We start from the raw sequence: 13,836 nt of genomic DNA on the forward strand, positions 1-13,836 counted from the left end.
GGACAGCCCCACATGGGGCAGTGGCTAGCAGTGAAGGGGGCTTTTATCTGGGAGACTGCCCTTGATCAAGGACCTCAGGCTAAGACCACACTGGGAGCTCGAGGCTTGCAGGCTGTGGGGAGAATATTGATTGTGATATGGTGGAGGTTGGTGGCCACTAAATCTCAGTCATTAAAAGTTTTATCCCCTTCTCCTGAGGCTTCATGGCCTCTCTGCATCCAAGGTCACAGCTCTGAGCATCATCTGCAGACTACAGGAAGGGCGACAACAGGTCTGACTGTCTCCTGGGGGACTTGCAAGTGCAGGACCAGCTGTGCTCAGGGCACTGTTTTGTAGAGAGACCAGGTAGGTACAAGAAGCAAATACCCAAGTAGCTAAAATGGAATATTTCTTCCACACTTTATGTTCTGGGTGATCTTTGTTGTTCCTTAAGAAATTTTTTCAGTGGTTTATCATGGAATTTGGACATACAAACAACCAATCAGTAGAAAACAATAAAAATCCATGTTTTTGTAGAGTCATGAGAAATCCTCCCAAATGACTGAGCCTTTCTTCTATCATTTGAAAACAGATCCCAAAGCTGCCAGGATGGTTTTCAGGTAAAAATCACTTGATACACAAACCTGATGACCAGTGTGTGATACTAAGTACCGACAAAGAGATAGGAGAGGACCAACTCTACAAAGTTATCCTCTGACTCCACACACAAGCCATGGCGCACACATACACACACATACACAAACACACACACACACACACACACACACACACACACGCAATTTATACATACAAAAAAGATATACTCAGGTAAGAAGACAAATTCTAAACTCTGTTACTCCAACAGATGAGTATAATTTTCTAACATAATCATAATTCCCACACTGAAGCCTAAAATGGAGCCAAATCAGTAGCTCAGAGCCTTAGCAAGTAAAGGCAGCCTGATGACCCTCATTAAATCTACAGGTCGTAGGTGATGAGAGAAAAGAACTGACTTCGCAAACTTATCCTCTGACCTCCACATAGTGCTTTGGCACTGCATGTCCAAAAACATAGATGGGAACATGCACACACAAATCTATCAATCAATAAATGTATAAAATTAAAAACAGATCAATAGCCGGGCGGTGGTGGCGCACGCCTTTAATCCCAGCACTCGGGAGGCAGAGGCAGGCGGATCTCTGTGAGTTCGAGGCCAGCCTGGACTACCAAGTGAGTCCCAGGAAAGGCGCAAAGTTACACAGAGAAACCCTGTCTCGAAAAACCAAAAAAAAAAAAAAAAAAAAAACAGATCAATAAAAACCAGCAATACTCCAGTTCACTGATATTTCAGCCTATGCTTATTGAACTTTCACTTTCAATAGTTTGATCTTTGCTTAGATATCAGGATATAATGGAAGTTCACACTCTTTAATTGATAGATAATTCTTTATTAATACAAGCTTGATTGAGACATAATTCACATACTGTACAGTTCATCCATTTACATTATGCAACTTTATTTTATTTTTTCCTTTTTTATTGAGAAATTTTTTATTCATTCCACATACCAACAACAGATCCTCCCTCATCTCTCCTCCCACTTCCTCTCAGCTGTCCCTACCAGCACACCCCACAGATACTCATCTGAAAAGGTATGGCCTCCCATTGGGACTCTGGTACATTCAACTGAGGCAGGTCCAAGCCTCTCCTCCTGCATCAAGGCTGTGCAAGGTGTCCTGTCATAGGCAATTGGCTCCAAACAGCCAGTTCATGCACCAGGGATAGATCCTATTCCCACTGTCAGGGGCCGCTCAAACAGACCAAGCTACACAACTGTCTGTCCAATGCAGTGAGCCCAGTCCAGTCCCATGCAGACTCCACAGCTGTCAGTCCAAAGTTCACAAGTTCCCACTAGCTTGGTTCACTTGTATCTGTAAGTCTCCCCCATCATGGTCTTGATGCACCTTGCTCACAGAATCCCTCATCTCTTTCTCGGACTGGAATTCTGAGCTTGGCCTGGTGGTTGGCCATGGCTCTCTGCATCTGTTTCCATCAGTTACTGGATGAAGGCTCTATGATGACAGAGTATTCACCAATCTAATCACCTGGGTAGGCCAGATCAGGCACCCCCTCCACCACTGCTAGTAGTCTAAGCTGGTGTCATCCCTGTGGATTCCTGGGTATTTCCCTAGCAGAAGGTTTCTCCTATACCAGTTATGGCTCCCTCTATCAAGAAATCTCCTTCATTGCTCTCACACTCTGCCCATGTTCCAGCTAGACAATCCCATTCCCTCATGCTCACATCCACCACCTCCTACACTCCATTGCTCCCCTCACCCACAGTTTACTCAGGAGATCTCATCTATTTCCCAATCCTAGGGAGTTCTATGTGTCCAACTTATGGTCCTCGTTGTTACCTAGCTTCTCTGGAGCTATGGGTTATAGGCTGGTTATCCTTTGCTTTACTTCTAGTATCCACTTATAATTGAGTACATGCCATATTTGTCTTTCTGAGTCTGGGTTACCTCACTCAGGTGATATTTTCTTGTTCCATCCATTTGCCTGCAAATTTCATGATGACACAGTATTTTATTGCTGAGTCGCACTCCATTGTGTAAATGTACCACATTTTCTTTATCCGTTCTTTGGTTGAGGAGCATCTAGGTTCTGGCTACTACAAATATTACTGCTATGAACATACTTGAGCAAGTGTCCTTGTGGTATGATGGAGCATTCCTTGGGTATATACCCAAGAGTGGTATCATTTGGGTCTCGAGGTAGATTAAGTCCCAATTGCCTGAGAAACCACCATACTAATTTCCAAAGTGGCTGTACAAGTTTGCACTCCCACCAACAATGGAGGAGTGTTCCCCTTGCTCCACATCCTCTCCAACATAAGCTGTCATCAGTGTTTTTGTTCTTAGCCATTCTGACAGGTGTAAGATGGTATCTCAGAGTCTTTTGATTACAGTTCCCTGATGACTAAGGATGTTGAGCAATTCCTTAAATGTCTTTCAGCCATTTGACATTCTTCTGTTGAGAATTCTGTTTAGTTCTGCAGCCCATTTTTTAATTGCATTGTTTGTTATTTTTGTCTAGTTTCTAGAGTTGTTTATATATTTTGGAGATCAGCTCTCTATCAGATGTGGGATTGGTGAAGATCTTTTCCCATTCCATAGGCTGTCATTTTGTCTTATTGACCAAGTCTTTTGCCTTATAGAAGCTTCTCAGTTTCAGAAGGTCCCATTTATTGATTGTTGTTCTCAGTGTCTGTGCTACTGGTGTTATATTTAGGAAGTGGTCTCCTGTACCAATGCATTCAAAGCTACATCCCACTTTCTCTTCTGTCAGGTTCAGTGTAACTGGATTTATATTGAAGTCTTTGATACACTTGGACTTCAGTTTTTTGCATGCTGATATATGCATATCTATTTGCAATCTTCTACATGTTGATATCCAGTTATACCAGCACCATTTGTTGAAGATGCTTTCTTTTTACCATTGCACAGTTTTGGCTTCTTTGTTGAAAATCAAGTGTTCATAGGTATGTGGATTAATGTCAGGGTATTCAATTAGATTCCTTTGGTCCACATGTCGATTTTTATGCCAATACCAAGCTGTTTTTATTACTATAGCTCTATAGTAGAGCTTAAGGTCAGGGATGGTGATGCCTCCAGAGGTGGCTTTATTGTTAAGGATTATTTTGGATATCCTGGGTTTTTTGTTTTTCATATGAACTTGAGTAGTGTTATTTCAAGGTCTGTGAAGAATTGTGTTGGTATTTTGATGGGGATTGCCCTGAATCTGTAGGTTGCTTTTTGTAAGATTGTCATTTTTGTTATGTTGATTCTACCTTTCCATGAGCATGGGAGAACTTTCCATTTTCTGATATCTTCTTCCATTTCTATCTTCAAAGACTTAAAGTTAGTATCATAGAGGTCTTTCACTTGCTTAGTTAGAGTTACTCCAAGGTATTTGATATTATTTGTGGCTATTGTAAAGGGCAATGTTTCTCTAATTTCTTTCTCAGCCCATTTATCATTTGTATATAGGAGGGTTACTAATTTTTTTTTTAGTTAATCTTGTATCCTACCACATTGCTCAAGGTGTTTATCAGGTGTAGGAGTACCCTGGTAGAATTTTGGGGACACTTATGTATACTATCATATCATCTGCAAATAGGGAAAGTTTGACTTATTCCTTTCCAATCTGTATCCCTTTGATCTACTTTTGCTGTCTTATTACTCTACCTAGAACTTTGAGTACTATATTGAATAGATATGAGGAGAGTGGAGAGCCTTGAATTGTTCCTGATTTTAGTGGAATTGCTTTGAGTTGCTCTCCATTCAATTTGATGTTGGCTGTTGGGTTGCTGTAAATAGCCTTTTTTATGTTTAGGTATGTTCCTTAAATTCTTGATCTCTCCAAGATCTTTACCATGAAGGGGTGTTGTATTTTGTAAAAGGCTTTTTCAGCAACTTATGAGATGATCATATGGAGTTTTTTTCTTTCAGTTTGTTTATACAGTGTATTACACTGACAGTTTTCATATGTTGAGCCCTCCATACATCTCTGGGATAAAGCCTACTTGATCTCTTCTTAGACATCAGGAAATAATGGAAATTCACACTCTGTAATTGATGGGTAATTCTTTTTTAAAACAAACTTTATTGAGACATAATTCACATAGAGTACAATTCATCCATTTACATTTACTTTATGCAACTATCCAGGTGTGGGAATATATCTAAAATCCCAATACTCAGGACACTGAAGCAGGAGGATTGCTACAAGTTTGAAGTCAGCCTGGTTGATGTGGAAAAGCCTGTGCCAAATAAGTAAATAAAAGGAGATGACAAGTTAGTGGTGTTTAGCTTATTGGTGGAGTCTTACAACCATTACCAAGTCATTTTTAATTAATGACTTGTGAGCTGCCTGACATGGGTTCTGGCAACCAAACTGCATCCTTTGGAGGAGGAGTGAGTGCTCTGAACCATTGAGCCATATCTACAGCCCCACCAAACAAACTTCAGACCTTCAATGCCCCAGAAAGAAATATTGCACTCTTTAGTCTACATGCCTCACCTCCAATGTCCCCTCCAGAAACCTCAAGAAAACACTATTCTAATATATGTTTTTCTGGGTTTGCGTCTTCATAGATTGAAATATTAAAATATATAATGTTCTTTATCTAGCTTCCTTAAATCAGTATAAAATTCTCAGTATTTAACCACATATTAAACAGTATTCTATTTCTTTTATATTTATTTCTTTTTTTAAGATTTATTATTTATATAGTGTATGTATGCCTGCATGCCAGAAGAGGGCACCAGATCTCTCTATAGATGGTTGTGAACCACCATGTGGTTTCTGGGAATTGAACTCAGGACTCAGGAAGAACAAGCAGCCAGTGCTCTTAACCTCTGAGGCATCTCTCCAGCCCTTATATTTATTTATTATTGCCAAATAACATCCTAGGGATGAGTAAGTCATACCAAACATTCATAAACTGATAAATATTTCGAGTGTTTCAACTTTTAGTGCCTAAATAATGCTTCTCTGAAGATTCATTTACAGTCCTTGCAGGCATGTTTTTATTTATATATACCTGTGAGTGAGATTGCTAAATCATATGGTAAGTCAGAGAAGGAACTGCAAGTGAAAGGTTCAATCCCCACACTAATGATCTCAAAACAAAAAGGAGAGATCAATGATCAGTCTGTCAATTCCTCACACTTGAGCAACACTTGAGATCATCATCACTTCATCACCCTTTTCATAATTTACATTTATATTTTGTGTGTATGCATATAGGGAGTGCTTCCAGTAGAAAGCAGAGGTAACACAGCAACTTAGTGATGTCAACTCTCTCCTTCTAAAATATGGGTCCTCTGTATCAAACCCAGGTTGCCAAGTTTAATGGTAAGTGCTTGTACCCATTGAGGCATCTTGTCGGCTCCCCTTTCTAACTGTCTCAATTGTGATAAATTTTAGTATACATAGAGAATAGTAAATAACCATCTACATGGCCACTATCGAGTAATAGTCATGAGTGTTTTGTTTAAAATAACTCACTTTAATCTTGATATGTCTTTTAAATACCTTTTGATCCACACAAAAACAGTGTGACAAAATCACAAGAGTGGTCCAGGTGACTTCCCCGAGGAATAGGTCATAAAGGTTTGTGGTAGAGATCTGGGGACACACCTTCTCTGGAGCATCTCACTCTGCCTCTCCTGCTGTGCCCGGTGGCCTTGCCTTAGCCAGGCAGCAGTGTTCCCCCCTGGTTTCAGCAAGATGATGTAGCACTTGGGAATGAAGATGCCACCCAGAAGGCCAGCAGTGGAGGCCAGGATGGAGAAGATCTCTACAGCCACAGTGGACTTGCCCCAGACACTGTGGTACAAGGGGAGGAAGGCTGTCCAGACACTGCAGAAGAGCAGCATGCTGAAGGTCAGGAACTTAGTCTCATTGAAGACATCTGGCAGGCCCCTGGCCAGAAAGGCCACAGAGAAGGTACCCACTGCCAATAATCCCAAGTAGCCCAGCACACAGAAGAAGATGGTGCCAGAACCCTCCTGGCACTGGATGACAATGTGCTGGGGCTCCGAGACCATATCCCTGTCTGGGAATGGTGGGGAGGTGGCCAGCCAGACCCCACAAAGAACAACCTGCATGAAGGAAACAATGAGAACCAGTGAGGTGGAAGCCCCAGGGCTCAGGCATACCCGGATCCTGTCCCCTGGCCTGGTGACCCTGAAGGCCAGGACCACTGTGAGAGTCTTGGCCAGAACAGAGGACACAGCCACCGTGAACACCACAGCAAAGGTAGTCTGACGGAGGAGGCATGTCAAGACACTGGGTCGCCCAAGGAACAGCAAGGCACACAGGGCACAGAGGCAAAGAGAGAGCAGGAGTAAGTAGCTGAGACTTCTGTTGTTCGCCCTGACCACAGGGCTGTCTCTGTGCTTCAGGAATACTCCCAGAACCAGGACAGCCAGACCAGCCAGGAAGAGTGCCACCAAAGCCAGCATGAATCCCAGAGGTTCCTCAAAGGCCAGGAAGGTCTCTGTCCTGGGCAAGCAACGGTCTCTCATGTGGCTTGAGTACTGCTCCTTGGGGCACAGAAGACAGCTCTTCATGTCTATGGGAGACACACAGACACCATTTCTGCAACACTAAATGAACTACACCAGCTCTGAAGGAAGGCGTCCCAAGCACTAACTGCTCTTACAGCCTTTCCATCAAGTCATGTATTTATGAATTATTCCTAGTGACCAGGGCCGGAATGGCTGATATTAGAGGCAGAAACACAAAGGAAAAACCTGCACAGTCTGTATCTGTTTTATGTGAGGACTTTGGTTTTGTCTTTAAACAGTGTCTCATGTAACTCAGGCTGGTCTTGAACTTGTTGAGTTACAGAGGATGACCTTGTACTCCTAAGCCTTCTTCCATGTCCACTCCAGTGCTGTGATTAGAGGCATGCACCACTATACCTAAATTGTGTGAGCTTGTGTATGTGCAGGTTTGTGTGTACACACATGTATGTAAGTGGATGCACATACTTGTCAAGACCAGACATTACCATCAGATATTATTTCTCAACCACTTCCCCTTCCTTATTTTTCTAATCAAACTTAGTTGTTTATTGTTTGTGTGTATGTTTGCATGGGCTCAGACATGCCAAGGTGTGCAAGTGGAGGTCAGTACAACTGTCAGGAATTTGGAGCTCACCTTCTTCCATGTGGGTCCCAGGCACTGAACTTACGCTGTCAGGGTTGACAGTGAATACTTTAACTGATGAACCATTTCACCAGACTCTGAACCTTATTATTTTGTAATTCCTTATTTTATTTTACTTGTAGACTCTTTTGTCTATACCTATATAGGGAAATCATGTGCCTGCCTGGTGTCTTGCAGAACTCAGAAGATGGCATCAGTTCTCCTGAATCTGGAGGTACAGATGGTCGTGAACCACCGTGGGGGTGTTCCTAACTGTTGAGGCACCTCCTCAGCCCCCTTTTCACCTTAGGTTTTTAGACAGGATCTCCCACTGAACCTGGACATCACTGAGTTGACTATCCTGGCAGATCAAAATCCACAAAGTCCCTCCTGTCTCTGCCTCATGAGTGCTGAGATTAGAGGAATGTGCCACCATACCTGGTCTCTTATGTGAGTTTTTAATGGTTCATTTCTTTCCAAGAGTATCAGCAACTGATTATATTAACAAATGTTTTAGCCTTAGCTGTGCCCACAAATTTCATTTGTTGAAGTCCCTAGCACCTCAAAATGGGATATATTTTGTCATGAGTAAACTGGAGATGATGTAATAAAGTTTAAATGAGGTCACCAGGGTAGATTCTTATTCCAACAGGGCTGCTATCCTAATAAGAAAGGGGAGTTGTGGCTGGGGCTGGCAGCGCATGACTTTAATCTCAGCACTTGAAAAGCAGAGGCCGGTAGATTTCTATCAGTTTGGGGGCAGACTGGTCAACATGAGGAGTTAAAAATCAGCCAGAGCTGCATGATAAGACAGTGTTTATAAACCAGACAAGCCAAAAAAAAGCAAGACACACACACACAAATAAGACAAAATGAGAACACACCCTTAGGAGATGATTCTGCCAGGGCAGGAGTGAGGCCACATACAGAACCAACCCTAAAGTCAACTTGCTTTATATTTCCAGCTTTCAGAATGGTAAAGGAATATGTTCTGAAGCTCAAACAGTATAGGATGTGGTGGTCTGCTGCCATTCAACTTCTAGAATGAATCCCACTAATACAGAGGAGGAAAGAAATCACAAAAGAACATCCACTATGCAATTCCACTTACAAGACGTTTCAAAAGCCAGTGAAATTCATCAGCATCAGCAAAAGCCAGGGTTCTGATTACAGAACCATTAGAAGCTTGTCTAAGTAGTATATGCCATCTTTCTTGATCAGGGGCAAAGTATGTACAGTTTGCTAGAGGAGAATTCATTATGCGCTCCAATTATGATCGATACACTTGTCTGTCTCAATAAAGCATTTACTTGAGAACAACTATAAGTCTAAAATTCTGGCTGGTGTTCCACAGGAAAGCAAAGACTGTAATATCGACATATCCCTGTCGATAGTGGATGGGTGTGGAGGTTTGACTAAGAATAGCCTACACACAGTCTCATATATTTGAATGTTTGGTTTCTAGTTGGTGGACTGTTGGAATGTACTGATAGGTGTAGCATTGTTGGATGAGGGGTGTCTATGAGGGGGTGGCCTTTGAAAGTGCAAACTACCATACCAGGCCCACCCTCCACCTCTGAGCCTGCCTGGTACCTGTAGATCAGAAGGTAAGATCTCAGCTACTGCTGAAGCACCATGGCTGCCTGCCTCTGCCATGCTTCCTGCCGTGATGGTCATGGACTTACCCTTTGATACTCTAAGGAAGCCCCCAGTTGAATGCTTTTCTTTTAGAAGCTGCCTTGGTCATGGTGTCTCTTCACAGCAGTGCAACAGGAACAAAGACAATGGACAAATACAGGAGGCTCACAGTGCCCTCTTGACCCCCCGGCCCCAGATTCCAGCTCCACATGCCCTTACCTCTTTGGTCTGCAAACTGTCCCTCAGGGCAGGGACGGCAATCAAAGCAGCAGTGGGGGGCTCCCAGCCTGGGCACTTGGCTGAACCCTGGAAGGCAGCTTTCACTGCAGACAGAGGTGGGAACCTAGTAACAGTGAGCATAGTGTCACCAGGGACTCTCCAGGAATACAGATGCTTGACTCAGCCTGAGAACCAGAACAGAACAGTTTCCTCACAGCCCACTAGATGAGATGCATTTCAGGAAACCTGTCTATCCTATCAGATGCCAGATTGGAGAGGTACCTTTGAATGAAATAGAGGAAGGGCTACATCTATCTGACTTGCATCACTAAGGGATTCAAAAACATAGCTAAATATTGTGATGTATTTTCTTTCCCAGTCTCTGGGGCTCCTACATCAACAATTGAATGCATGGGGGCAGGAGAGAAGGCTCAGTGGTTCAGAGTACAGGCTGCTCTTCCAAAGGAGCAGGGTTCAGTTCCCAGCATCCATATAGCAGCTCACACTGTAACTCCAGTTCCAGAGGTTCCAATGCCCTTTTACAGCCTCCCCAGGCACCAGCATGCACATACTACATAAATATACATGCTAGAAAACATGCAAAATAAAACTTGAAGTAGCATTGTATCGGCAGACATTATAGAAGTGCTGCCATGCAGTGTTGCCAAGTCAGCCTGCTCAACTCCATTGCTCAGAAAAGAGGATTTTGCTTTTTTCCGTATTTTTAACTCTTTCTTTCTTTTAGATACTCTCCATATCATGGAGCTTCCTTGATGCTCTTGGCTTTCTATTTCTTTCACTGAAGCTTCCAGCAGCCTTGTGGCTGCCTGCTGGCCTCCATGCCTAACTCAGAAGACATGGCTATCTCTCTTCCTTTTCTCCATCTCCCTCTGTGAAGTTGTTGAGATTTACAGTTTGACTGCCCTGATGTATTTCACTTAAAAATCTAATAAAGTATCAACCAGATTCAATAAGAGAAAAATTACAGGTACTGACTCCCTCAACACACACACACACACACACACACACACACACACACACACACACACACACACATTTTCACACCACACTTAATCATCCTCTCCTTTACCTTGGACCTGCCAAGAATGACTCAGTTTTTCTTAGCAAAGCTCAACCTCCAGACAAGGATTATGAAGATGGAAGTGTGGCATGCTGACATCGCTGCCACAACAGGAGACAGCAAAAAACCCTCCCATGATCAAGGCCATTGAAAGGTTCTTCAAAGAAGTCCTTGGAACACCTAGCATGTGTCTTTAATGCTTGAGGAATCTAATTCTCAAGCAAGGGAATCTCATTCTCATGTGGAAAGCCTTAAGGCCACCAGGACAACGTTAGATAAAGTTGCTTAGGAGGGGACTCTTTCTTCACTGGCACAGGACGGGGATCTGGGGCATTTCTATGCACCACACTCCACACATAGACATTTCTATCTCAACACTGCTTCTAATTGTGTTAATAAATGTCAGTGTTTGAATCTCAAATATTTCCCAAAGTCTCATGAGTTGGAGTACAAGTTACTAGATGGTAGGTTGTTGAAGACTGATTGGATCTTGACACCTCTGACCTAATAAATGGATTCTTTCTTCAATGGACTCATAACTTGATGATTTATTGTAGATGGTGGAAATGGAAGTAGGACCTAGATGGCAGAAGTGGGTCACAGAGAGTATGCACTGGTAAGATGTAACTTGTTTACCTATCTAATCTATCTAGTCCCCCACCTCCCTACTTTCTGGCACCCATGAAGTGAGCAACCTCTTCCACCACACATGCCTGCTGCCATGCATGACATACTGCCTCAACCACACACACCCAAAGCAAAGGATACATCTGAACTTGGAGCTCTCAAACCAGGAGGCAGTAAATACCTTTCCTCTCTTTGAACTGTTTATCAGGTATTGCTCATAGAGGGGGGAAGAAGCTAACACAGCAGATAAACTAAGTGTCTGTTGAGTCCACGTCCCAGACAGACCATGGGAAAGTGTTTAACTTAGTGGATCAGTATCGTTCACCTCTCAGATCAGGTCCCGAACACAGACAATGAAAATACTCCCAAGTGAGTACCAGCTGCAGATTCTCATTCTATTAGTGAGTCTAGTATATTCTTTTCTTCCTCCATTGTTTATGTGTGTGTGTGGTTCCACTTGTACATCCATGTGGGATTATGTTCATGTATGGACAAGTACATGTGGAGGCCCAAGGTTAATGTTGGGAATCATCCTCAACTGTGTTTTCACTATGCTCATTGAAGCAGAGGCTCAAAGTAAAACCCAGGGTTTACTGATATGGTTAGTCTTACTAGCCAGTTAGCGTTATACATCTCTTTGTCTCCACCTTCCAAGACTGAAATTACAGGTGGACCACACTGTCCACTCATCATGTACAAGTGTTCTGGAGATCCAAAGTCTGGTTCTTGTACTTGCATACAAAACACTTTAACCACTGAGCCATCTCCTGATCCCAGCTTTTATATTTTCATTTTTGATTGTGAATCAAGTCCTTCCAGAGAAAGATTTATTAGTAGGTGAACAGCATAGCCAGCTATCCCTGACTGGAGCAATTTAGGGCTACATCTACTTCATGTACAAATGGAGATGAGGAGTCCTGGACTTGGATTTTCCCTGTGATTTTAACAGACTCGGTCAGACAAGAGTTATCTCTGCATTCGGGCAACTCACATGAAGATCCTCCATCAAACAGACCATCATTTTGCTCCCTGGAGAGACTTGAGGTTCTATCATGCCTACATGGACCAAAGGGAATACACCCTCAGGGGTCTTCTGCCCTTGGAAAATATCAAACTTTGTTACCAAATCTCCATTGGCATCAAACATAATATCGCTTCCATCAGGAGTCTTGAAGTGCACCTTCCTAAGAGTATGAAGCAGCTGAAAACAGAAGGGAGACATTGTACCTTGGCAAGAACCAGTCAGGTGTTTTATCCAAATTACCACATGCCAATGGTCTCTGAAGTGATTGAGTGCCACTTCATCCAAAGACTGAGCCCATTAGGCATAACAGAGATCAAGAACCTGTGATAATTTCAGACTAACAAAAACATTCTAGCTTTAATAAATAATAATTCATAATAATTAGTCCAGATAATTTTAAACCTGATACTCTGTGTGTGTGCGTGTGCATGTGTACATGTGCAACAGCCTTAAAATTAAACCCAAAAACATGACAATGTGGTTCCTGCTCCAGGGTCTCATTTGGCTGTGCACTACTGTCCTCAGTCTTCCCATCACAGTCAGTAGACTCCAAATCCTAGCAGGACTTCCACAGACTGGCCCCAGATCACCTAGACCACCCATTCACTCCAACCAGTCTCCCATTATTCATCAGTCCCGCCCATGTTGCTCTTCTATTTGTCTTCATTCTAGGGTCTTGACACATGCTGTCCCTGCCATCTGCAATGCTAGCATTTCTAGCCATGGTGAGACTTCTCATCCTCTTGTCTGGAACTCAGATATTTTCACACAGAGAGAACTCTTCCAGCCTTTCACTTCCCTCCTTTACTCACTCCTCACTCCTTCATCTACTTTACATCTTCATAAAATATACACAGATATCTCAACACATATTTTAATTTTGTGACAGGATCTTGCATTGTAGTGCAGGTTGGCCTTGACTTCAGGATTCTATGGCCCCAACCTGCCAAAATGACAGGCATGACCAACAAAGTCTGGCCTCTTGTAATTTTTAATCTGTCATTCTCAGACAAAAAGTCAACTTCCATTACTATCTATCTAGTTACAACCACAGGAACCTTCACCAGGCACACAGTAGAAACTCAGGTCATTTGAGTGAAAATGTACCTGTTCCTTGTCCACCACTGATCATCTCATCATGAAACAATTTGTTTACAGAGGGGCCCCTTACAGATCTGGGCATATGCTACCTTGAATGGATTTGAGAAGATTAGATAGATAGATAGATAGATGGACGGACAGACAGACTCGTGCCAAGAATACCAAAGTGCACTATATATGTATATGAATTCATCACTAATATTTTAAAACACAATAATAAGTAAGGACTTGGGAGATGGCTTCATGATTAAAGCACTGGTCATAAATGCTTGAGAATCAGACTTCAAATCCCCAGAACCCATGTAAATGTCAGGTGGATATGGCAGCCAGTCTCTACTTACATCCTCAGAAGGCAGAGACAGGAGATGCCCAGAACAAGCTGGCTAGCAAGACTACACACATCAACAAGTTCTGGGATTGAGTGAAAGACCCTGCCCCAAAGCAA

At 42.7% G+C, this 13,836-nt stretch overlaps 1 protein-coding gene across 3 annotated transcripts in view; it reads right to left on the minus strand.

The window, feature by feature from the left end:
• Positions 1-3,697: 3,697 nt before the first annotated feature.
• Positions 3,698-13,836, minus strand: part of LOC143273055 (vomeronasal type-2 receptor 26-like) — a 31,416-nt gene continuing 21,277 nt past the window's right edge. The window contains exons 4-6 of one of the 3 annotated variants that reach the window (XM_076571082.1): positions 12,258-12,467; positions 9,559-9,682; positions 3,698-7,123 (exon numbers count right to left, since the gene is read on the minus strand). In XM_076571082.1, coding sequence (XP_076427197.1) covers positions 6,114-7,123; positions 9,559-9,682; positions 12,258-12,467 — 1,344 coding nt within the window. In that variant the 3' untranslated portion in view covers positions 3,698-6,113. Of the gene's footprint in view, positions 7,124-9,558; positions 9,683-12,227; positions 12,468-13,836 lie in introns of those variants that run through there. The other 2 variants (XM_076571078.1, XR_013050920.1) reach the window with 2 other exon arrangements.

The sequence above is a fragment of the Peromyscus maniculatus genome, chromosome 1 (genome assembly GCF_049852395.1).
Source record: "Peromyscus maniculatus bairdii isolate BWxNUB_F1_BW_parent chromosome 1, HU_Pman_BW_mat_3.1, whole genome shotgun sequence".
Lineage (NCBI taxonomy): Eukaryota > Metazoa > Chordata > Mammalia > Rodentia > Cricetidae > Peromyscus > Peromyscus maniculatus.